The following is a 27073-nucleotide window of genomic DNA, read 5'->3' on the forward strand; positions in this document are numbered from 1 at the left end:
TATTAATTTAAAAATTGTTCATTTTACATTTTCATTTAAAAATAATTATCATCGTTCGTTTTCATTTAAAAATTATTTATTGTTCGTTTTCATTTTTATATTAGTTATCTTTTGTGTTCATTTATGAAATTTTGTATTTTTTGTTATCTTAAAAAATAATTTATCGCCCGTTTTCATTAAAAAATAATTTATCGTTTTTTTATTTAAAATATTATTCATCGTTTGTTTTCATTTAAAATTGTTCATCGTTTAGGTTTAGTTAAAAATTATTTATCGTTCGTTTTCATGTAAAAAATGTTGTGGTTTTTGTTTTCATTTAAAAACTATTTATCTTTCGTTTCCATTTAAAAAAATTATTCATCGTTTTTTTTTATTTTCATTAAAAACTATTTATCGTTCGTTTTTATTAAAAAAAATTATGTATCGTTTGTTACATTTTTAAAATTATTCATTGTTTGTTTTCATGTAAAAAGTTTTTTTCTTGTTTGTTTTTATCTTACAATTATTTATCGTCCGTTTTCATTTAAAAAATTATTTATACTTTAGTTTTTATTATAAATTATTTATCGTTTATTTTCATTTTAAAACATTTTATCGTCCGTTTTCATTTAAAAGATTATTTATACTTTAGTTTTTATTATAAATTATTTATCGTTTATTTTCATTTTAAAACATTTTATCGTCCGTTTTCATTTAAAAAATTATTTATACTTTAGTTTTTATTATAAATTATTCATCGTTTGTTTTCATTTTAAAAATTATTTATCGTTTAGTTTTATTTAAAAAATTGTTTATCGTTCGTTTTCATTCAAAAAATCATTTATCGTTTAGTTTCATTTATAAATTTATTTATTGTTTGTTTTCATGTAAAATTATTTATCGTTCGTTTTTATGTAAAAATTTTTTTCATAGTTTATTACCATTTATCGTTCGTTTTCATGTAAAAAAAATTGTCATTTTCATTTAAAAACTATTTATCGTTCGTTTCTATTTAAAAAATGATGTATCATTTGTTACATTTTTTAAATTATTTATTGTTTTCATGTAAAAAGTTTTTTCTTGTTTGTTTTTTATTTTAAAATCATTTAAGATCCGTTTTCATTTTAAAAATTATTTATCATTTTTAAAAAATTATTTATACTTTTAGTTTTTATTATAAATTATTTATCGTTTATTTTGATTTTAAAATATTTTATCGTTCGTTTTCATTAAAAAAATTATTTATCGTTCGTTTTCATTTATGAAATTAATCATCGTTCGTTTTCATTTTAAAAATTATTTATCGTTTGGTTTTATTTAAAAAAATTTCGTTTTCATTCAAAAAATCATTTATCGTTTAGTTTCATTTATAAATTTATTTATAGGTCGGTTTCATTTTAAATTATTTATCGTTCGTTTTTATTTAAAAAATTTTTCATAGTTTATTATCATTTAAAAATTATTCGTTGTTCATTTCCATTTAAGAAATTATTCAGCGTTTATTTACATAAAAAAATATTCATCGTTTGTCTATATTGCTTTAGATTATTTATCGTTAGTTTTGTTTTATTTATAATCTCGGTTTTTTTTATCATATCCTTGATTATTTAACAGTTATTCTAACTGTTTTATTCTTGTAAAAAGTTGTTTATTCAAAGCAATTGATTTGTTATTCTAATAAAACTTTAGCTAGTACAGCTATTTTAACTGTACAGTTATTTCCGTAATAGGAAAATGTAGTTACCCCATTAAAAAATAAAAAGAAAGGAAAAAAACAAAAGAAACTCTAGCATGAATCTAGTCTGAAGCTTATTCCAGGTAAAAAAAAAAAAAAAAAAAAAAAAAAAACAATCACCTCATTCAAAAATGTTTGGAAAATAAGCGCATTTTTAATCCAAAATTAAAGACACGTGTGAATTACTAATTGAATATTCTTTAAAAATATAACACTTTACAGTATTTTCCCAGCAAAAATATCCCCTTTTAATGGCACATGTTCAAATGTACAATAGTTCTTTATCTTTCGGGAAATAAAATGCAGTTTTTTCAAAAATCCCTTGGCAATTTCTTTGAGAACTTAAATAGAAAATGACCATCCTTCATAACGGAGAAGGCAGTTTTGGTAGTCGCGTAACTCTTTCTTTTCTTATTTTGTCATTTAATCTTCTCCATGAGCGATGTTTCTGACAAAGAGGGAAGAATTGCTGTTTTCTATGTCAGAATCCATTCCATCTAACACGTGTAGCAGACGGAATTGCTAGGGATATCAGCAAGAACAGATTCTTGCGGCTGGAGATTTTGAATACATTTTCTTTTTGTCTTGTCAAATCAGAAGCCAGCTCTCAGTTACACGATTGGGTTATAAAAGGTAATTCTCTTTTTCTTTTCGGATCTTGGACTGAAAACAATCCCACGTATCACGGACCTGCCCCCAACTTCTCTCTTGGGATGCCACACAACCCACCTCAGCCTTCAAGCTCGGGGTTTGACAAAGATGGAGAGACAATGAATCTAGCATAACATCCAGACTTCAATACTGTATATAAATAAACTCTTAGCTTCTTACAGCGCTATCTCTAATATTTTGTGCCATCCATATACATGAACGTACATTTCTACTACTAACTCATCAACGTCTCTACACAGGAATTCTTCCCAAATACGAACCCTTTCTCTATACAAGTCATACTAATTAAGATATTCAATAAAGTCGTTATTAAATGTTAGAATGAGACCCTTACCTTCATTTTTTACATTTTGACGACCCAAACGTGATGACGAACATGCAACGTACGTCGAACGTCGACACTCATTTCAACACATGTATAGCTGGCAAGTTTTTTTTTTTTTTTTTTTTAACCTTGAAATAATATTTTAAGGTGCGGAAGTTAACAATCCTGCCACTTTTCAAAAATCGCCCCCCCCCAAAAAAAAACATGACGGACGACCTACGTATGGCACTGAAAATAATTAACGCTCCCTTTGACACGTGACCGGAAATTAAGGAGCATATGTATATTTGTTTTGACTTTACATGCGTGAATGAACAACGAATTGTTACGTGGTGCGGAAAGAAAAGCCAAAACATTTTATTTTATTTATTTACTTACGTAATCACGGAATTTTGTGTTCGTCACCAAAATCCGTTTTTCATGGTAACAAAAAGAAAAGAAAAAAAAAAAAGGAAAAAAAGCATTTAGAGCAAATTTCTCGGAAAAGAGTAACTAATAGAAATGACCTGAATATGTTCAAAATGATCCAAGTTTATTAAAACAAAAGTTATCGATTACCTTTATTTCCCAAGGCTAGTGTTAAAAACGCTTAAGGAAACATTTAAAAATACATATAAAACATATACAAAAAAAAGACGTCAATCCTTACTTGTGAAAGCTCAGGTGCCTTTTAATTCAAAGGAGAGAGAAGACCATAAAGCCGCTTTGGTAGGCTTTATGTGTACAAATACGGGGTAAATTCCTGTATTAAGGAAGATTTCCTTTCTGAAGGAAACTTCGGTTGAAAATTTTTCTGCTCGTCTCGTCGGCGAAATTAATTTTTGTTCTTCTTAGAAAAGAACTCCTCAACACACGGTTGTTTCTTTCGTTAATCATTTGAGAATAATAATTTACCAGTTGTAAGACTCGTTTGTCTTTTAATAACCGGTATTAATCTTCCAGTCGTAAGACCTAGTTGTCTTATAATGACTGAGAATAAACAAACGTTAACAGTTTAGTACCACGCAATAGAGTTCTAAACAAACGTCTTTCTCCAAAGGAGGAGAGAAAAAAAAAAAACGTAGAATTTAACGTCAAGAATCATTTTTTGACGGAGCCGAATAGCGTCCTTCTTCTTGGCCGGCTAGGTTCGAACTGACGAAAACGGGCAAAAAGCCCATCCTCCTCCTCCTCCTCCTCCTCCTCCTCCTCCAGAGGGTAGGAGTGGAGCCGACTGCTAGAAAGGGAACTATACCTATGCTGATAATGATGATAAAAGAAGTGACCTGCCGGTCAAGGAGTGCGTTCCTTGACCCAAATGCGGAGATGTTGAATGGGTATAAATAAAAAAAAATAAATAAAAATTATTTCTCTGTTAAAAGTTTCAACACTCTCCCGACAAGAAAAGAAAAAAAATTCTTGTAACAAAAAGTTAAAAACCTAGATCAGGTTAAAATTTAAAGGGGCTTAATTTTTTATTTTTATCTATGGAACGTCGAAATATAAACATAATTAAAATTTTGAAAAATATTAATCTTCTATGTTTTTAGATGAAAATCTATGTAAGAAAATGAAAAATGGCTGTCTTTTACTATGGAATTTAAATTACGAGAACAGGCAAGTCTGAATTATTTCTCTAATCCATAATAACCCAGTCATATTCACTCCGAGAATAGGAGCGGGGCGAACGCAGCTTTTCCTCTGATTAAAGAAGCCACCTCAGGCTCTTAATCTACTTAAAACCAAGGTATATTTCCTGCATAAACTTCACAGGGAAAATGTAACATTAAATGTCTGTCGAGCTTCACACATCAAGCTCGAAAAACTAAGACTGACAAGCCTCTTACAAACACCCAAGTTCTTGGTGCTAATAAATTCTTCAGAAATCTCCTGGTTGAGATCCAAAGCTTCAGGTTCCAGCATCAGGATCTTCACCGCACACTTATAAAATCTTCCCAAAAACATTACTTTTACTCCAGGGGAAGAATCCAGTAGCAAAATAAATTGGGCTATAAAAACCCGAATAATGTTGCAAGAAGCAACGTAGAGGATTATCCTCAAATACTCCATAAGGCATGAAATAGCTTTAATTAAAACAGGAAAGGTCATCCTGAAAGGAGAAACTTCATTCTCACACAGACAAAATTCTACAGAAGGCTTCTGCAGAACAAAATATGCACCCTCACAGATCTTCGGAGGAGCTGCACTACATATCGTGTAGCTAAAAATACTTGAAATTAAACTTTTTTTTGTTTTGTTTTGCTTTTTTTGTATTTCTCGCGTTAGCGAAACAGCACTAGTGCCAAATGTCTTTTTGGTTAAGAATAAAATATGGTGAAAAATGTAAATAAATAAATTCCAGTCACGTGTCAGAGGGAGCTTTAATTACTTTCAGTGTCATGCGATGCGTAGGTCGTCCGCCAGGTTTTTTTTTAGCGATTTTTGAAAAGTAGCAGGATTGTTAACCTCCCCCTTTTAAGGCTCTTTACATCAAGTGGCTTCATGCTCTGTCTGGAGCGATTTCCATAAAAAAGTCGTCCCTCTTGCAGTTTAAGGAAACAAATGAGGAAGAAAATGGGACATAAGTCGGTCGTGTTACACTGGTAATAAGAATGACACTTGATTGGATAGTGAAATTGATGCTATTTTATGATTACAATGAAATATTGAAATTGACAATATTAAAAAAACAGAATATTTTTATTAAATCATTTTTAATTAAATACAAGAATTTAAAAAAAATGATTTTTAGCAGTTTAGATTTATTTTTATTGAATCACACACGCGTAATTTTATAAATAAAATGACAACAAAAAAATAATAATTAGAAATGATAAAAAAGAAACGATATTGAAATTGACAACATTAGAAAACAGATTTGAGGCGATTTCCTTCTCTGCCACACAAATTCAAACAAATGTAAACTGAACATTTCTTTTGTAGTTCTTAATAGGCTGAGCATTTTTCTTTTTCCGTGCAACCATAAACCTTCTGTGGTTTGTGTGTGGATACTCTCATCATGAGGATCAACGAAGTTATCCTCGTGAATAACTTTATCATGTTTGTTGCGGGGCCGGTCGTCCGGAGACAATCGACCTCAACAACTAACAAGGTAGACATAGGCAAAAGGTACACAGCAAAAAGGCAAAGAAGAATGACAGACACAAGTTGTTTGGTTAAAGACGAAGCTTCGCCTTTTATTTGCAAAGGAAGCGAAAATCGTATGATCTGGATGCTGGTTGTCCGGAAGGTCGCACGTCACTAAAGACTAAAATCTGGAAGGCTGGAACAGGTACTATAAATGTAGCATGGTTTAGGGTTGATCGCTGGGTCTGGAATGATCGACTGGACGTCAGAGCGATCCAGAACGGTCGATGGGCACTGAAAACGTAGGGTCAGTGTTAAGGAACAGACGACACTGGGAGCTTAGGGGTTAGTGTTAAGGAACGGACGACACTGAGAACGCGGGGTCAGTGTTAAGGAACGGACGACACTGGGAGCTTAGGGGTTAGTGTTAAGGAACGGACGACACTGAGAACGCGGGGTCAGTGTTAAGGAACGGACGACACTGAGAACGCGGGGTCAGTGTTAAGGAACGGACGACACTGGGAGCTTAGGGGTTAGTGTTAAGGAACGGACGACACTGAGAACGCGGGGTCAGTGTTAAGGAACGGACGACACTGGGAGCTTAGGGGTTAGTGTTAAGGAACGGACGACACTGAGAACGCGGGGTCAGTGTTAAGGAACGGACGACACTGAGAACTGAGGATCAGTGTTAAGAAATGGACGACACTGAGAGCGTAGGGTAAGTATTAAGGAACGTACGATCGATAGGGAGCCAGGTGCAGGCGAGGTTTTAGACCAGAGGAGCGAAGTGCAGGCGAGGTTGCAGGACGGAAGAGCAAGGTGCAAGCAAGGTTGCAGGCCAGGGGAGCAAGGTGCAAGCGAGGTTGTAGGCCGGAGGAGCGAGGTTGCAGGCCGGAGGAGTGAGGTTGCTGGCCGGAGGAGTGAGGTGCAGGCGAGGTTGCTGGAAAGCTGCAGGAAGAGCTGGAAGGCAGCAAGGGCTGAAAGGCTGCAGGAGGGAGCTCGAGGCACCAAGGGCTGGAAAGGCTGCGGGAATGAGCAGGAAGCCGCTGGAGTGAGCTGGAAGCGCTGGAGACTGGGAGTGAAGTTCGCTGCTAGTGGGTCTCAGGAGGCAAGCAGTAGTGAATCGCATTAGTAGAAAAACTTATTAGCCATGATAAGGGCTGGTTGTTTAACCCTGATACGGGCTGTTTGAACAGCCGCTAAGATGGCTGCCGCTGCTGCTGGTAATCCTTCGGCTGATGGATTCGGTCGATGTGATTGGTAGCATCAGTCGTTGCTTCGGGAGCCTTCTCCTTCTCCCCGGCCGAGTTTGTATATTTATTTGCTTCTCCATTGAGCAAATTAGGCACAAGGCCATTTTTAATGTGGAGACTGAAGGGGAGGAGGAATTGGATAGTGACAATTGGCCAATAACTGATTGCTACAAGAGCAATGGTCTTATGGTTTCTCCCACATATGGTCTTTGATTGCAGTATCTGTCGGAACAGAGACTACATTGAGATATTTTGGCCCGAAGGCCAAAAAGGCCCGGGGCTGTGTATTTATTTGTTTCCCCACTGAGAAAATAAGGCACAAGGCCGTTTTTATAATGTGGAGAGAGAAGGGGAGGGGGACCAGCTCCTCCGAGGAGGAACTGGATAGTGACAATTGGTATGAAGAGTTTCCCCTACATTGACCAATAACTGATTGCCACAAGAGCAATGGTTTTATATGTGGGGTTGGTATTTATTTGCTCTCCCACCGAGCAAATAAGGCACAAGGCCGATTTTTAATGTGAGGATTGAAGGGGAAATGGGGACCAACTCCCCGGGGAGTAGGGGAGATGGATAGTGATTGACCAAGGTCTTATATGGGGGGTTGCCCCCACATATGGTCTTTGAGATTCATCTGGGCGGAGCTGTCTAGTTGGGCTGAGTTCGACTGACTCTTTTTGGCGCGTGATAAGTTGTTTAACATCTCGACCGGCTCCTGAAGACCGTCAAAAGAAACATTTACAAAAATGCGTTTATTTTCGAACAACGATTAGACGAAAAGTCAGGGCCTGTGTCACGTGGAGTGCTTGAAACTACGTCCGGGCTAAAAGACAAAATCTTAGTTTTTATGCTTGCTTGTAGAAAGGCGAACGTGCGCCTAGCTGAAACGATCTTTACACAACCGCGCGCACAACACAACTGAGTTTTATGTTTGGGGAGCAAAAAACGCGCTGCGCGCCATTATTCTGATTGAGTAGATTTCGCCGTCGTTTGCTATGGCGACGGCGAGGCTACGATAAATACTTTAAAATTAAAACAATTAAAAAAAAAATTTTTATTAGTGTTTTATACTAATAATTATTAAATACTTAGTAATTAAATTCTTTTATAATAATGTCAATTTTTAAATTATATAAAATATTTTATAGTAATGACTGGAGATATAATTACTTTTTTAAATTTTAAAATAAAGTAAAATGTTTCACTTTTAATAGCCAATCGAAATGTGTTACTTTTTAAAAAAATTATTTTACAATAATTATTTTTTATACTAATAATTATTAAATACAATAATTTCAATTGCTAAATTCCATCAGTATTTTATAGTAATGATATCAATTTCACTATTCAATCAAGTGGCATTCTTACTACCGGTGTAACACGACTTATGCCCCATTTTTCCTCATAGTTTTGTTTCCTTAAACTGCAAGAGCGCCAAAAATCGCCGTTTATCGCCTAATACTTTATTCTGTGACGTTAACAGGCCCTGTGACTTAAAGTGAAAAGGCTGCTTTTTAGATGGCCGTGTCATAGAGCAACTATTTGTGAAAGCCGGTGTAGGCAAGTGCCACAATTGTTTATCTTGACACCATATCCTGTCTGAACGACCCATTTCCGTTCCTCTCCAGAACGCTTATCAGCCCACCTGATCCATTCTCAAAAAATAGTCAGTGTTTTTTTTTATTCGTATCCCGCAGATAACTCATTCTACGACTTTATAAGTAGTTTTATTTACGTCTCCCAACAAAAACAACAAAAACAAAACGACCCAAAACCTCTTCGGCCATGTTGACTGTTTTATTCCTTACTACCGTTTGCCTTTTTTCAATTGGCTCGAATGCCGTGGCGCAAAATGGTACGTACGCACTACAAATACGTTTTCTTTTTTTTCTTTTCTTTTTTTCTTTTTTTACAAAAGAGTCACCACTTATCAACGCCTGGAGACCACTCGAGGATAAGAGTTAATGAGTGTACGGTAGTCAATGGGACAATATATTAGTAATCGTTAGTAGTGGAAATTTGGCAAATTGGATTACTTAAGGGAACGGCTCATCAAGAACTTGTTTACGTTGGACTTGAAGACGACCTAGTCAGCTGGAAAACAGGTAAACAGAAGAGAGTTCCACACGCGTACAATTTTAAGAAAGAAGCTTTGTTCATGGAATCTACGTTTAGGTTTAGTCACAGATAAAGAGTGGGGGAAATTATTGATAGTGATTTCAGATAGCCGAGTTTTTTTTCTTTTTATTTTGTGAAAGTTTGGCAAGAGGGACCATAGATTGGAGCCCAGCCGAGCACTTGCCATGAAAATAATGATAAAGCAGAGACAGGCTTGCTGCGTCTATTTTGAACTCTGTCATAGCAAAATAAGTTCTTCTGTCAGCTCCTGCTCAGACGTGGCAACAGTACTCCATTCTTGGACGAGCACCTGTCATGAAAATAACGATAGAGCAGAGATAAACTCGCAATACCTCTAATTAAACCGTCATCTTCGAGTGGCTTTGGGTCTTGATAAGTGCTCGACGTTTTTATTCTTACTAAGGCAGCTTCCGTTCTAGCTTCACTAAAACGCGGTCGTCTTCAAATCTAATGCCAACAAATACTTGTCATAAATATGTTATAAATATGTCAGCAAACTTTGTTTCATTTTGTTCAATTTCAATTCTCTCAGAGTATTCTTCATCATTCAACTAACAATCCATCCATCGCATTAACCCTAATCCTCGGGTAGATTATGGCCTTGATATGTGGTGACTCATTAGTTATAAAAATGGTTCGTACATTCGTATTACGTTTATTTGCTATTCGGGAGACCCGACGTTCCCCTGGATTGAATGAGGATCAATAGCTATTTCACATTCCCATATTTTTTCATTGAAATCGGTGAAATCGACTATTTTTTAATCAAATCGACTGATTGCCTGCTCTAGTGGGGGACCCACTGCTGTGCACCGGGAGGAAGCAGTGATTTAGTCCACAATATATTGTTGTTTACATTGCACTGTAGAGAGCCTCCTCTTGATTTTATAAAATTCTTTTTTATATATAACAATTTGAATTAAAGTTGAAAATACAAAAGTCAGGTATCATACTTCATTTGTGGTCTAAACAGAAACATTTATTTCAAGCACATATATAAAAAAACTACTGTTGATTTTATATGCCAGGTTTTTCTATTTGTGCAGTGATAATGACTTGAATAAAAGTTTAAAATGTAAAAGCAAAGTATCATGCTTCAATTGTGCTCTAAACAGAAACGGGCTTTTGTAATATCAAAGAACCTACTGTTGATTTTACATGTGGGGCCTTTCGGCTTGTGCAGTAATAAAACTTCTCAAATGCACTTGTGATGTTAGGTTGTATAAGGTGTTAACTTTGGTCAAAATCGCCGGTTTCTTTGTTCATCGAATTTTTTCGATTATTGATTATCGATTCTTATCAAAGAAACCTATCTAAGAACACTATCAGGCACATAGAGTAAATTGTGTGAAATTAAGAAAAACATCTGTCAAGCCGTTTAGGAGTTCATATGGAATGAACTCATACACATATACACACGCAAACACACATATACACACGCATACATGCACACACAAATACGCACACATATACACATACACACACAAACAAACACACCACATGCAGAAAACACATGCACGCACACGTAAACACACAAACACACAGTACATACATACATACAAACACACACAAACATATCCATGCATACACACAAACACAAACACACACATACATACATACATACATACATACATACATACATAAAGACACACACAAACACACACATACATTCATACAAACACACGCAAACACATCCATGCATACACACAAACACATACATGCATAAAGACACACACAAACGCACACATACATACAAACACAAACATACACATAGATGCGTACATACAAACGCACACAAACACACACATACATACATACAAACACACGCATACATACATACAGACACACACAAACACACACATGTATGCATACATACAAACACACACACACACAAACACACAATCACACACATAAAATTTCTACTGTACACTCTTTAACCCTTATCCTCGAGTGGCCTCTTAGCCTTCATAAGTGGTGATACCTATGTAAAAAAAATCATGTTAGTCCTAATAATACATAATGGCATGCGTAATTTGTAAGTAAATCTAAAACTCAGTCTGTAGTACACTCTTTAACCCTTATCCTCGAGTGGCCTCTTAGCCTTGATAAGTGATGATGCCTATTTAAAAAAATACATGCATACAGACACACACAAACACACACAGGCATACATATAAACACATACAAACACACACATACATACATACACACACAAACATAGATGCATACATACAGATACACACAAGCACAAACACATCTCACATACACACACGCACACACACACACACACACACACACACACACACACACACACACACACACACACACACACACACACACACACAAAGGTCCTTTCGTATAATATTAAAGATAGAGATTCAGGAAAGATTAAAAATAGATTCGACACGTGTGCAAAGTTACAGCTGCATATACAGTAAAACAAATAACTTGGTGTGTTCATTGTGTCGATCCGTTTAGGAATTCATATGGAATGAACTCATACACATATACGCACACAAACACACAGAAAAATACACACATATATACATGCAAACACACATATGCACACACAAACACATATATACACGCATACATGCACACACAAACACACACATACACACACAAACAAACACACCACATGTACAAAACACATGTAAACTCACATACACACACAAACACACACATACATACAAACAAACACACACACATACACGCATATCACACAAACAAACACACACACATCTCATATACAAACACACACAAGCACACACATACGTACAAACAAACACATATACACACACATACATACATACATACACACACCCCCACACACACAAAGGTCCTTTCGTATAATATTAAATATTATAATAATATTATATAATAATATTAAAGATAGAGATTCAGAAAAGATATTGCCAAAATCACACACACACACACACACACACACACACACACACACACACACATATATATATATATATATATATATATGTATTACGTTATGCTGGTCCATATAAAGTGCGTGATGTATAAAATGTTCTTCTAATAAATGTGCGTATACAGAGTGTATATACGTTTGTATATACGTGTCACAGTCATATATATGACGTGCGTCTACTGCGTCTATACCTGTGTTCGTCCGTGACCGTCTAACCTTGTGATCGTCTAATTTAGAATTCGTTGCGTGTGTATGTACATTGAATTAGTTCCTGACGGGACAAGAATATACATAAATACCTTCAAAACACAAAAGACAAATAACACTTATTTGGGGGTTTCAACATCTGGCCAATCGGGAACACATCTGGCTCATCTCTGGTCTCGTCTGACGGAAAACTGCAATGGAAATTCTTCCCAAGAAAATGACAGAGACTCGGATTTTATATTTTCGACAACTGTTTATTCCAGAGAGTTTTTTCTCCTTTTGAAAAGTTACAACGCTGATTCTGACTATCGCCATTTCTGATCCCCTCTAATTGGATCCATCTTCAATCTGAAGACCGTCTCTCTCCCTCTCTCGACTCCAACTAACTCTCTTTCTCTCTGTCTATTTCCTAACTCTCTTGTATATATTCAAATTAATCCTTACTATGACGTAATTCAACTCACATCTTTTAACATGTGAATTTTTGAATGACGTTTAACTAACCACATTAGCTCTCATTTGTTTATTTTTTCTAAGTTAACCAAAATATTTTACAAAACATGCCTTTGTTTCAATAACATTCTCTCCGCATACCTTTTTCTACATAACAGTTAACAAAGTAATAATAATGTTCATTATCTAGCATTTTACTTTTTAATAATAATAATAGTCGATTTTCTAAATCGACTATCAGCAAGATCACCTGATGTTGCTCTGGAATAATCCAACATGTGTCGTCGTTGTTGTTTTGCCTTTGTTTAATAAGGTTTGTGTGAGATTAGGGCTTTCTATCTTGGTTATATATAATTTTGCTTTTACCGCATAATCACGTTGACACACTGGTTATCGTGAAATATCTTAAGTAAAGCAACATCGAGCCTGATCGGTACCAGATGGATGACCATTTTGAAATACCAGGTGCTGTATGTAGTAGGATGATCGACACCTCTTCAAAGATCTGCAAACACCTAACGTCGTTTTCTTCTCTGGCCGGAATGTACATGCAACTGGGGGCAGCTAATGAATTTAATATTCCCTAGAAACTTACAAACTTACTGGTAAATGCCGCTTCTTATTATGTTTTAAAGAGTTTTATTGAAATGAAATATATTTAATAACGATCCCTCTTATCATTCAGAGAGTGTCGCTCAGGACAATATTTCTTCGCCAGACAGAGTTCAAAATCGACTTCACAATCTAGTGGGTGAAAATCGCTTCTATTCTCAGAGTGAAGTTTGCTAGTCTTTCTCTACTCTATCGTTATTTTCATTGAAAATGCTCGACTGAACTCCAATCTTTGGTTCCTCCTTGTCAGACATTCGCAGTAAAAACTCATATTTCTACCATAATTGAAAAAAAAAAATCCTCCTTTTCTTTCAATGTACCAAAGGCTAGACAGAGTTTATTTCCAAGTGGTTCCTTTTTTTAACAAAAGGCACATGCTTAAATATGTTTAGTTCGTAATTTGTGACAAGTGTTGATCTCTGTTGTTAGAAAAATAGTTTTGATTGATTTCATCGATTTTAATATCTAGTACTAATCAATATCTCATGAATAAAGGAAGGGAAGGGAATTAGTGGAAACAAAATATATCAAAGACAAATACAGTAAATAAAGAGAAGATTACAACTACGTGGAGATTACGGCACATGAATGGAAAAGCGACAATAAAAAAAGAATGAAAAACCAGCGAACGCGCACGTATGTAAAATAAACTTTTGTGATTGTTTCTTGATCATTCACTGGCAATAACGCACATGCTCAAAAGTACATGTTTATTGGAAACGACGTGTGTGAACGGTTCGTTTAGTTTTCGTTTAGCGTTAAAATGTTACTATAGTATTTGTCTAACCACAAGTCGAAGGTCAATCTCTTAACTTTGGGAGAATCACATGATTTATTTCTGACTTAATTTTCTTCATCAGGCTTAAAATGGTCGACACCCGGGCAGGTCTCGAGGCAATATTCGCTTAGATTATTCTCTCTAAATTTTCAGACACATGTGCCCTCTGTCGCTTCCAGAGTCCGACTGACTAGAAACTCTGTACTGTCCCTCAAACACGTAACGTAATTTCTCTGTCGTATTCGATACCTGTATTTCTAGCGCGTTTTGTCTGCAGGTAATTTATTTCCGTTTGCTGTCAAATTATTCTGATATGTGCTCTGTAATCCTAGTTAACTTAATCTCTACTTACTGGCATAGGGTCCCAATATAGTTATGACTCCCTCTTCTAAGATTTGACTCAAAGAAGTTTGGAGCCACCAAGTCTGCTATTACTGAAGAATGGTCTTGGAATGTTCTGGAAATGTAACCCCTGAGTCACAAAGTGAAAGAGCCACCCAGCATCCATGCAACAGGGTACTTTTTCACGCAGTACAAATTGATCAAATCTTTTGTTAAAATTATTCCTCTACCATTTTTACCGTTCTCCAAATTTGCCCCTCTCTCTTAAAAGTATACATTTTGGCATTTTTAGTCATGTGATAATCCCTCCCCTTCATGCCTCTGAAAAATTACGTTGAGATTTGCTTATCTTTGAGTTCAGAACAAATTCATGATAGACAATTAAGGTCGTAACCCCATTCCAAACAAGGTGCTTGTCGGCTGTAAATGGCAAGGCATTCCTGTTCGGCAATTCACATAGTCTTCACTCGGACAATTCCCTAAAAGAAAAGCAACAGAGGAATTCTTTTTTTTTTTTTTTTTTTACATGGAGGTCACCACTTATCAAAGCCACTCGAGGATAACGGTTAATGGGTATACATTAATCATTGTGATTTTAGCGTAGTGGGAATTTTTTAACTTGGATTACTTAGGGGGACGGTTCAATAAGAACTTCTTCACGTTGGACTTGAAGACAATCAGATTGTAGTCAGCTGGAAACCAGGCAAACGGAATAGTTCCACAGGCGAGCAGTTCTAAGAAAGAAGCCATGTTCATGGAATCTACGTTTGGGTAAAGGCACAGATAAAGAGTGTGGGAAATTGTTGATAGTGGTTCTAGCTAGACGAGTGTTTTCTAAAAGAAAAGAAATAAAACATAACAATGGTACCTGTCCTGCAAAAGGTTAATACTCTGTTGAGGTCCATCAGATTTCCAATCTTCCCACATTCAAAATGTCAACTATTCGTATTTCCCAAATCCTTAAGAAACGTTTAATTAACAAAGCTCCCCCTTCGTCATCATATTAACATCCCTCTTTCCCAATTTAAAGTGAAACAATCAGGATCATTTCTGTTATCGTCCCATCAATTCTGGTGATCAATTTGAAAGCAAGTTTTCCTTCACTCAAAACCCAGCACAAGCTGGCCGTAACTTGATCCGATAATACTGTCACACTGAGATGCAAAGGGCTATTGTGAATTAGGGACAATACTTACAGGGATATCCTGAGTAAGGAGCGGGGAGATATATGTTTACACTACATTTAAATTTCTGCATGTTAGTAGAGTCAGGGAACAGGGATGGAATTTCAAAGTCTAACAGTCTAGCAGTTAAAAGTGAAGAAATTTTAAAGTAGAAAACAAGCTTTTACAGTGAAGAGGTGGAATTTTGTTGCTTGCAGAGTTGGATTGAGTTGATTGCATTGAAGTAGTTGCAAAACAAGAAAAGGGATGCGACATGGGACAGGGATGGGACAAGAATTGAAGCTCGATTGGCAGTATGAGATTAGATTGAAGACTCGATTTTAGAACTTGTCTGATAAGGAGAGACTTTTAATTGATGCAAGCTTCCAACATTTAAACTACATAGTCTGAAATTTGACGGAAAGATATATCGAAATTCGCACCTCAAAAGCATGGGCTGCATTGGATAAGTTGCGCTCAGTATGGACTTCAAGGCTAATTTACAAACTGAAAAGGCAGTTCTTCAGAGCAGTGGTGGAGTCTGTCCTTGTTACGGTGCTACAACCTAGACACTCTGGAAACAAAAGCAGACTGGGCGATTTTCAGGTTTAACAATCTCAACCACAAGCCGAAAGTCAATCTCTTAACTTTGGAAAAGGGACCCAATCTTGCCCCATCCTGCATATTCACCTGGCCTTGCCCCCTCAGATTATCACTTATTTCAAGGATTACAAAACCGTTTAGATGACCTTAGGCTAACATTATGAGAGAAGATTGAACAAGAGCTCATATTTCACATCAAAACTTAAAGAACTTCACAAGCTTGGCATTGTAAAGTGGCTGTTATGCTCGAATAGTGTCATTAAATTTCAACCACTCAGACCTGCACGTTGTCTGGTACCGTCGCAGGAGCAAAGAAACAAGGAAGGACATACAGAATACAACCCAGCACTTTTTTTTAGGTTAATACAAAAAGTATTTATTCCAGCAATTTCTAACAACGCATTTCACTGTGTTTCAAAATATCACTCGTGCGTTGAACATGTTTGTCAAGGCGCCATATTTTGTCACTTCCTGCTTTTTCGACCATGCAGTGTGTTTTCTCTCTCATCACAAAACACGTCCAATCGCTTCCTTTGATCGATTACATGCTGTCCTCTTTTTTTTTTCGGCCCTTTTTTTCTTTTCACCTTCTCCCCGTGGCGTCAGAGCACGCACACTTGCTTAATCTGCATATGTGCTAAGACGACTGCTGCTGCTAATATTTTTGCTAGGCAGCTATCGTTCGGCTGCTACTGATTTTTCCACATGCACGCCATACGCACTATGTTACAGCATTTATAAGTTCGTTGAGAGATGAAATCGTTATAGAGAGCAAAAGGTCTTTATTGTTATTGAAGAAAAGTTTTCATAAACAACGTCAAGGGTGTGAGTTATCTTTCTCCAACTTTACAACATGACAAGAAAGAAAGAAAAAAAACAACATACTGTGGATGGAGTTTAGCTCCGAAATATATTTATGTTATAAATTTCAAACAAGTATAATATTTGTTTATTTTCCTAATTTTATGTTGTGATTTGGCTTTCAAGCGCACTTGATGCGTATTTTATATTTTAAAAAAAAACAGTTTTTCATATTTAAGATGAAATTTTAAATCAGCAAAACGTTGGCATCGATCTAACACATGACGTCATTTTTTAAGATTTTATGTGTGAACACGTGCGTCAAAAAACAAAAAAAATAAAGCAAGAGTATATGACGTCATTTCTGTTAATTTTATGTGTCAACACGCGCACCAAACAAAACAAAAAGTAAAAGCAAAGGCAAGATTATATGACGTCATTTATTTCAAAATGCGAATACATGCGCTAAAGAAAAACAAAAAGTAAAAAATAATGCACGATTATATGACGTAATTTTTTTTTTTAATTATGAGTGAATACGTGCGCCAAACAAAAACAAAAAATAAAAATAAGTCAAGATTATATTACGTCATCTTTTTAAATTTTATACGCGAACATGCGCCAGGTATGTCAGAATTTGGGGGGGAATTTTTGGCACCCTTAACACAAAACTCGTAATTTGTTTTTGTTTTTTTTTTTTTAAGTGAGTTGTTTAATTTCTTTATGGAATATACTTCCGAAATAAACTATTAAAGTTTTTTAAAACATAATAGAAATATTATTTTTTTTAAAAAAGTGTTTGCAAAGTGTATGCGCGCTCATGCAGCCATTTTTTCTACGTAATGAAATGAATTGAATTTTACCACTCAAATTTTTTTTTCAATTTTTTCAATTTAAAAATCTATCAAAATTTTTCTATTGGTTCAACTGTTAAGATATTTTCAGTTTTAACGTGAAATTTTATGCTCTTTCCAATAAACCGAATATAATATTCTAGACAAACGTTTTTTAAATTCACCCCCCCCCCTCATTTTGAAATGTCTATTAAAATGAAAATAATTAATTTTCGCACCTAAAGTTTATATATTATAAATTGAAGATAAAAAATCAATAAATAAAATAATCTAATTTAAAACAAAGACAAAAGAATAGTTTTGTGCAAATTTACCTGTAAAATCAAAAGTTTAAACTTAAAAAAAAAACACGTTGATTTTTTTTAAGTGAAAACTCATATTTTGAAAATATTGTCCAGTAAAAATTGGACACCTACATCAATTGTTTCTATTTCATTCAATTTTGATTTTGTTTTTTTAGATTTTTGAAAAGAAAAATAATTCATTGCATAATGAAAAATAATTTTTTTTTAATCAAAAACTCATGTAATTCTTTAAGAGAATAAAAAAAATGGAAAAATTGTCGGTTGGTTTGTGTTTAAACGGCAACTGATGAGTGAAATGTGATCATTTTTCAATTACGGTGAACCATACTGACTAACTTTGTTGTTGACAGTAAACACATGACAGCACTTCAAAGGGGAGACAACTAAAAATAAATTAACTTTTTTCACGCACCAAGGCCTTCGTATTTTTCAACCTGAGGAAAGATAGACAACTCCGTTGTGAACATCTAATATTACAATTTAAAATCGCGGTCTTTTTGAATCCTCGCTTAAAAAAATTCTTTTTAAGTACATAGAATATAAAATATAAATATGGACAAATTCTTAAAAATGAACAATGAAAGCACCCATCGATTATTATGTCTTTAGAGGTAAGTGATTTTTTTGGAATTTATATATATTTTTATATTCGGAGTAAGTCAAAATTCGTTGAATTTCTTGAATTTTTTTTTAAAGAAAACCGATTTTTAAAAAATATGTCATATTTTTCTATTAAACCTCTTATTATTTTAAAATGTGGTCTTTGCTCCTTTTATTGAAAAAAAAGGGGTTAAATTACATTTTTCAAGTAGTTATAAGCTTCGAAAGATAGTGAATCTAATTATTCAAATTATTTTCACTAATTTTTAATGGCGCATCTGACACTGCTAAACATGCGCACTAAACGACAGCAAAAAAGTAAAAGATAAAGCAAGATTATATGATGTCATGTCTTTTAATTTTATGGGTTTTTTTTACAAGGTAGTCACCACTTATCAATGCCGGGAAGCCACTCAGGGATAAGGGTTATTGCGTGAACAGTAATCAATGGGATAGTATCGAAGTAATCGTTAATATTGGAGATTTGATAAAGTGTCTTACTTAAGGGGGCGGTTCATCAGGAATTTGTTTATGTTGGACTTGAAGACATCCAAGTTGTAGTCAGGCGGGAAACAGGCAAACGGAAGAGAGTTCCACAGTCGTGCATTTCTAAGAAAGAAGCTTTGTTCATGGAATCTACGTTTTGGTTTTGGCACAGATAAAGAGTGGGGGACATTTTTGACAGTGGTTTCTGAGGCAATGTGCGGACACGCGCGTTAAAATACAAAAACAAAAAGTGAAATAAAACCTAAGATGATATGACGACATTTAAAAAAATATTTGGCACTTCTGCATGATAGCGACATGAGGCGAATGTGTGTATTTTAGTTTCAAGAACGGCCGATAGAAGACATGTGTCAGTCGAACAGGGGTCGATAACTCGTACCTTTTTAAAAATTCGTGCAAAAACAATCCGTTGGAAGGGGTTTTTGAACAAATAAGAGAACACTATCCCTTGTAACTGCAAAAACACTATATTCCAAAAAGGTTTTTAATGAAAATCACTCATTAAAAAAAATATAAATAAATAAAAAATATTTAAAAATTTCTATAAATTTTTTATAAATAAATAAATAAAAAACTTCTATATTAAAATTATATTTTGCTACACTGACAAACAAAAATTATATTTCGATATATGTTTATACAATTTTACTGGGAATAAAACTATCTTTGTGTAAAAAAACAAAAAAAAAATTATTCTTAAACCCCTATAAATGTTTCATGTTTTTAAATTTTGATATATGTTTATACAATCCTACTATGAAAAAAAATCTTTCTGTAAAAAATTATTCTTAAACCTCTATAAACATTTCATGTTTTGAAAATTCTATTTTGCTACATTGACAAACAAAAATTCAATTTTGCTACATTGACAAACAAAAATTCTATTTTGCTACATTGACAAACAAAAATTCTATTTTGCTACATTGACAAACAAAAAATCTATTTTGCTACATTGACAAACAAAAATTCTATTTTGCTACATCGACAAACAAAAATTATATTTTGCTACATTGACAAACAAAAATTATATTTTGCTACATCGACAAACAAAAAATCTATTTTGCTACATTGACAAACAAAAATTCTATTTTGCTACATTGACAAACAAAAATTATATTTTGGTACATCGACAAACAAAAATTCTATTTTGCTACATCGACAAACAAAAGTTATATTTTGCTACATTGACAAACAAAAATTATATTTTGCTACATTGACAAACAAAAATTATATTTTGCTACATTGACAAACAAAAATTCTATTTTGCTACATTGACAAACAAAAATTATATTTTGCTACATTGACAAACAAAAATTCTATTTTGCTACATTGACAAACAAAAAATCTATTTTGCTACATTGACAAACAAAAAATCTATTTTGCTACATTGACAAACAAAAATTCTATTTTGCTACATCGACAAACAAAAATTCTATTTTGCTACATCGACAAACAAAAATTCTATTTTGCTACATTGACAAACAAAAATTATATTTTGCTACATTGACAAACAAAAATTATATTTTGCTACATTGACAAACAAAAATTCTATTTTGCTACATCGACAAACAAAAATTCTATTTTGCTACATTGACAAACAAAAATTATATTTTGCTACATCGACAAACAAAAATTCTATTTTGCTACATCGACAAACAAAAATTCTATTTTGCTACATTGACAAACAAAAATTATATTTTGCTACATCGGCAAACAAAAATTTTATTATGCTACATTGACAAACAAAAATTCTATTTTGCTACATTGACAAACAAAAATTCTATTTTGCTACATTGACAAACAAAAATTCTATTTTGCTACATTGACAAACAAAAATTATATCTGGACACATGAAATGACACATTGAAAAGAAGTTATATTAATACATTAAAATTATATTTTGATAATTTTTATTCAATAAATGCTTCAATTTTCATATTTTTGTGTTACTTATTTGTTATATATTTTATACGTTTGCGTTATCGTAAATACTTGTTTATGTTTGAGTTTCACATAATCGCCGCTAGATGTCATTTCTCTTTTGAAGAACAGGAGTCGATAACTCGTCTGATCAAGATGGGTCCTGGATATGACTTTAAAATATATGTGATGGTGAGGCCCCAGCTTGCTGGCTTTGGGAAGTGTGGAGCCACCCCTTAATTGCCATTGCTCCCAGGTCCACTCTGACCCGGAGTGATAGTACCTGTTAGAGTCCCAACTATAGGTTAAATAGAAACTGACTTGAAAAAACCCAAATATATTCTATTAAAAACTTTTTCTTCAAAATCACTGGATTCGGCATTAAATAACCTGAAAAGGATTGATATGCCGTAAAACAAAAACAACTAACCAATCAACCAACCAAACTAATCATATACATACATATATATACATATGTTTACATACATATATATATACATATATATATGTATACATACATATATATACATACATATATATACATATATATGCATATATATACATATAAATACATATATATGCATATAAATACATATATATACATATATATATACAAATATGTATACATACACATATATATACATATATATACATATATATACATATATGTATACATACACATATATATATACATATATATAAATAAATATATATATATATATATGTGTGTACATATATGTATACATACACATATATATACATATATATATATATAAATAGATATACATATACATATATATACATATACACATATGAAAAAAAAAAAAATATATATATATATATCCGAGGGGCGTGCAATAAGTAATGCCCCTGAGGCACTTGTCTGATCTAGCTGAAATTTTGCATGTGCAATGATTTATATCACTACGGGCTATGTGGCAAATTACAGCTCTGAACTAATTGTGGTTACTGTTTTACAGGTGTTTGAACTGAGTCAGGTGTGAAATGGAGCCTCTTGAATGTCGAGCAGTGATCCGCCGTTTTTGTATTTGAAAGGACGCACACCACAGGAAACTTTTGATGAAATGAAAGAAACTTATGGTGATAATGCCCTATCATATGACCTTGTAAAACCTTGGCATCGTGAATTCAAACATGGCGAGAAGTCTGTGGAAACAGCTCCCAGACCTGGTCACCCTTCCCCCTTCTACCATTGATGAGGCATCTGTCCGTCAAGTTGAGGCTGCCATTTTGGAAGATCGGCGCATTACTAATCGCCAAATAGCCCAAGATATCAAGATCAGTACAGGGTCTGTGGAAACTATCATTTATGACCATTTGCGTATGCATAAGGTGTCTGCCAGATGGATTCCCAGGTTGCTCGCACCATTCCAGAAGTGAGAACGCATCGAGTGCTCAAGGATGAATTTGGAGATGTGCCAAGAAGGTGTGTCAAAGTTTTTCAAAAGACTGATTACACAGGATGAAACCTGGGTCCATCACTATGATCCAGAGATCAAAGCCCAGTCAATGCAGTGGAAGCACTTGGACTCACCCCCTCCAAAAAAGGCAAGGGTGCAGCCCTCCGCTGGCAAGGTCATGCTCACAGTCTTCTGAGACTAGGACGGAGTAGTGATGACAGATTTCCTGGCAAAAGGTACCACAATTACAGGAGCCTATTATGCTTCACTTTTGAGGAAATTAAGGAAAGCTATCAAAATCAAGAGGCGGGGCAAGATCAGCAAAGATACCCTCCTCCTGCAGGACAACGCTCCGGTCCACAACTTGCATATCGCCAGATCAGAAACACGGGTGTGTGGTTATGAAATCCTTCCCCATCCTCCCTACTCTCCTGACCTTGCACCCTCTGACTTTCACCTCTTCCCAGCCATCAAGTTCTTTTTGAAAGGAAAGCGTTTCCCAGATGATGCAGCCATGATTTCTGAAGTCACGTCGTGGTTGGAGGGCCAACCTGGGTTGTTCAACAAAAACGGTCTCCAGAGCTGCATCCGACGATGGGAGAAATGCATAACTCTGGGTGGTTCCTATGTAGAGAAAGAATAATAACTGTGCCACGTTTCGTTGCTCTACTTCTATGGGAAGTTAGTCACTTATTGCGCGCCCCTCGTGTGTGTGTGTGTGTATATATATATATATATATATATATATATATATATATATATATATATATATATTCTGAAAAGGATTGCATAACATATAAGATAACGTAACATGTTTTCATTTTCTCATAATTTGCTATCCTTAAAGGTTAAAGTTCAGATAAGCTAAATGCAAACACATATACACATACACACACATACACATATGATGAATATTTCATTTTTACCTTAAGACGCATGTGTTTCGTGCTTACGCTATCATCAGTGTATGAAATAGTAATTACTGCAGATCATAGCATTCAAACCCATTCACAAAATCACCTTTGATTAGGTATTCCACCCGTTGGCCACCAGAAATTACCATAAGAAAGAAAAAAATTAAATTTTATTCAATGTCTGTATCAGATGGGTGATTATTTGAAAAAAATATATGAAGTGAATGCATTTTGTTTTTAGGTGTGTTTTAACCGCACAAATACTCCCCCCCCCCCAGATTGTAAAAGATGTGAATATTTTTCAATATGTAATGTATTCTTTCAAATGTTTCGGCCAGTGGACTTTTCTACAGATTTTTTTGTCGTAGGTTTGGTGTTTGTATCTTTTTGTACCGCACACCCTTGTTTCATGGGAGCTTGTTCTGGTGGGGAAATTGTCTGAGAGTATTCCTCAATGAACGCTGGTTTAATTCGGTCGATCGCGATGTTATCCTTCCTTTCTTGCCGAAGAACAGTAAAATATTTTTTACACCGGTCCAAAACTTGATAAAGTCCTGATTAATTTGGACAAAGTGTTTTTTTTACTGCATCATTCCTGGTGAACACATATTTGCAAGTGTGAAGGTCATTCGGAATATAAGTTTGTCTGTCAGCCATTCTGGTGGGGGTAAAATTGAGAGAAGACATTTTGTGTTTTAACTCTATCACGAATGTAGTTGTGGGTGAAATGTCTGTGTTCTTATTAAAATATTGTCCAGGTAGCGTCACTGCTGATCGGAAAACTACTTCTGTTGGCGTGTTTTACAAGTCTTCTTTTATTGTTTCGAATCATTAAAAGAATTAATGATAAATTATCCGTCCAGCCTGCGTTGTTAAGACTCATAGCCTAAGAAGTTTTTAGTTGTTTGTGCAAATGTTCGGAGGGCCGTTCGAGCAGGGGTGACAAACTGTAGTGTTTATGTGGTTTGTTCGCAATAATTGGTTAAATTCTGTAAAGAGAGTCGATTGGAATTGTGAGCCTCTACCTCCTTTGTGATTACTGAAGGTACTCCGAATATCGCTATCCAATCCTATAGTATAGCTCTAGCTATTGTCGCAGCCGATGTGTCCTTGACAGGGATGGCTGTAGGACAGCTGCTAAATCTGACGACTATGGTGAGGACATGGATGTGTCCTTTTGAGGTGGGTAATGGTCCTACCAAGTCGACATAGATATTGGTAAATCTAGTGTGCCTGTGAATTTTATTCTTTTGACAGGATACACACATCTTAGTCCAATTTCGAATATCTGTGTTCATATTTGGCCAAACAAAACAGTCTGCTATTATTTTTACAGTGCCTCTTTTCCCTGGATGGGATAAATTGTGAAAATGTTGGAACACTTGTCGTCTGATGTTTGGCTGTATGTATGGACGTGTTTTTTTTTTTTTGCTGTAAAGGGTACGGGCATTTCCTTCGGTTGTAAAAACGTTTTCTGTTGTATGTCTGCGAGTGTTGCATCCGTCTTTTGTTCTTGTACAATTAATTCCATACTAAGTGAACTGGAATTTAGCGAAGTAATTGTAGCTCGTGATAATACGTGTGCTACAATGTTTTCTTGTTCCTTGACGTATCTGATATCGGTGGTAAATTGGGCTATATAATCAAGATGTCGATTTCTCGGTGGCCATATTTATCTACATATGTATGTAGTGCATACGTTAATGGTCAATATAAACGCAAAAGTTCCTTCCTTCTAACAGATGTCTGAAATGTTTAATTGCTAAGTAAATCGCTAATAGTTCCCTTGAAAAGGTACTGTACTTTGCATGTGTCTTGCTCAGTTTGGCTGAAAAAAAAACGATATAGAAGTCATTGTACCTTCGGTCTGTTGGTGCTCCTACAGCCATGTCTGACGCATCTGTTGTAAGTGTGAGCTTCGTTTTTTACGTTAATTGAAATTGAACTATGTTAAACGTAGTTCAATTTCGTGAAATTGTCTAAGGCAGTTTTAGCTTGAATGAAAGCTTCTAAAGCAGATCCTTCTAACTTTAACTGTTGGTTTTTCATAGTGATGTTAATGGTGGGAGCATCGTAGAACAGTTGGGTAAAAATCGTCTGTAATAGTTAATTACGCCTATAAAACGATGAACAGACGTAGGTTGTGGGAAATTTGAAATGGCACTTACTTTCTCGGGTAATGGTTGATATTCCGTTCTTGAGTATCCGAGGAAGTTAATTGTTCTAAGTATTGTCTATGTTCGTCGAGGTTTCTACTAGCAATTAGGACATCATCCACGTCTGCAGGTCCCTAAAAACCTCGTCTATTAACCTATGGAAGGTCTGACAAGCGTTTCTAAGTTCGAAAGGCATTCGGACGAATTCGTAAAGTCCAAATAGTGTGGTCGTTGCTGTTTTACGGATATCTTCTTCTGCCACTGGAATTTGGTATTATGCCTTCACTAGATTCAACTTGGAAAATACTGTGGCATTTTGTTGGTAGGTTGGTTGTTTTGTTTTTTTTTACGGCATATCAACCCTTTTCAGGTTATTTAATGCCGAATCCTAAGATTTTGAAGACAATTTTTTTAATAGAATATACATATTTGTTGTTTTCAAGTCGGTTTCTATTTAACCCATAGTTGGGACCCTAGCAGGTACTACCACTCCGGGTCAGAGTGGACCTGGGAGCAATGACAATTAAAGGGTGGCTCCACACTCCCCAAAACCCGCAAGCTGGGGCCTCACCACTGGATATAGTTTAAGGTCATATCCAGGACCCCGTGGCATTTTGTAATCCGATTGCATAATCATGAATGTGTAGGATAGGGTATGTATCCGGTACGGTTTGTGCATTTAATCTCCGAAAATCGCCGCAAGGACGCCATGTTGTCGCGTCTGATTTTTGTACCATGTGTAGGGGAGAAGACCAAGCGCTTTTGGACGGTCGGATAATTCCTTGCTGTAACTTTCGCGATCCTGTATTTATCGGGTTTCAAACGTCTGGGGGTGGCGTAGACGGTTTTCCCATTCGTTTTAATATAATGCTTTGCATTATGCTTAATAGTATCCGCGATGCGATGTGAGAAAAAAGTCTTAAAAATTAAATCTTTCTCTTGGCGTTGATTGACCGAGAAGTGCACTTTTTTGTCACGTGGTATGCTTTCAACTACGTCCGCCGAACAAAACGCATTTTAAGTTTTGTTCTCCCCGCAGAATTTACGTAGGCGTTTTTTTTTTTTCTGAAATTGATCTTTTTTTGTTTGCGCGCGTAATTGTGTTTTTATTTATTTATTTATTTGTTATTTTTAGAACAAGAAGTGAATGCATTTTTTAGGTACGTTTAACCGTACGCACACACACACAATTCCCATTTTAAAAAAATTCCAAGGCATAAAATGATGTTATTAACGCTTTTAATCGGCATTTTTATAGAGCATTTTTATAGAGCTTTTTTATAGAGCTCTCTGGGCACGCTATAGATAATGCTTTCAATTTTTAATGTTA

The 27073-nt window shown here is 34.9% G+C and overlaps 1 protein-coding gene across 2 annotated transcripts in view; it reads left to right on the plus strand.

Annotated features, from left to right (window-relative positions):
* Nucleotides 1-8681: 8681 nt before the first annotated feature.
* Nucleotides 8682-27073, plus strand: part of LOC145258323 (collagen alpha-6(VI) chain-like) — an 88155-nt gene continuing 69763 nt past the window's right edge. Inside the window, exon 1 of one of the 2 annotated variants that reach the window (XM_080116417.1) lies at nt 8682-8885. In XM_080116417.1, coding sequence (XP_079972543.1) covers nt 8816-8885 — 70 coding nt within the window. In that variant the 5' untranslated portion in view covers nt 8682-8815. The remainder of the gene's footprint in view (nt 8886-27073) is intronic. The other variant, XM_080116418.1, reaches the window with a different exon arrangement.

Source organism: Euprymna scolopes, chromosome 33, assembly GCF_053919585.1.
Source record: "Euprymna scolopes isolate OS-2025 chromosome 33, ASM5391958v1, whole genome shotgun sequence".
NCBI classification, from domain to species: Eukaryota; Metazoa; Mollusca; class Cephalopoda; order Sepiida; family Sepiolidae; genus Euprymna; species Euprymna scolopes.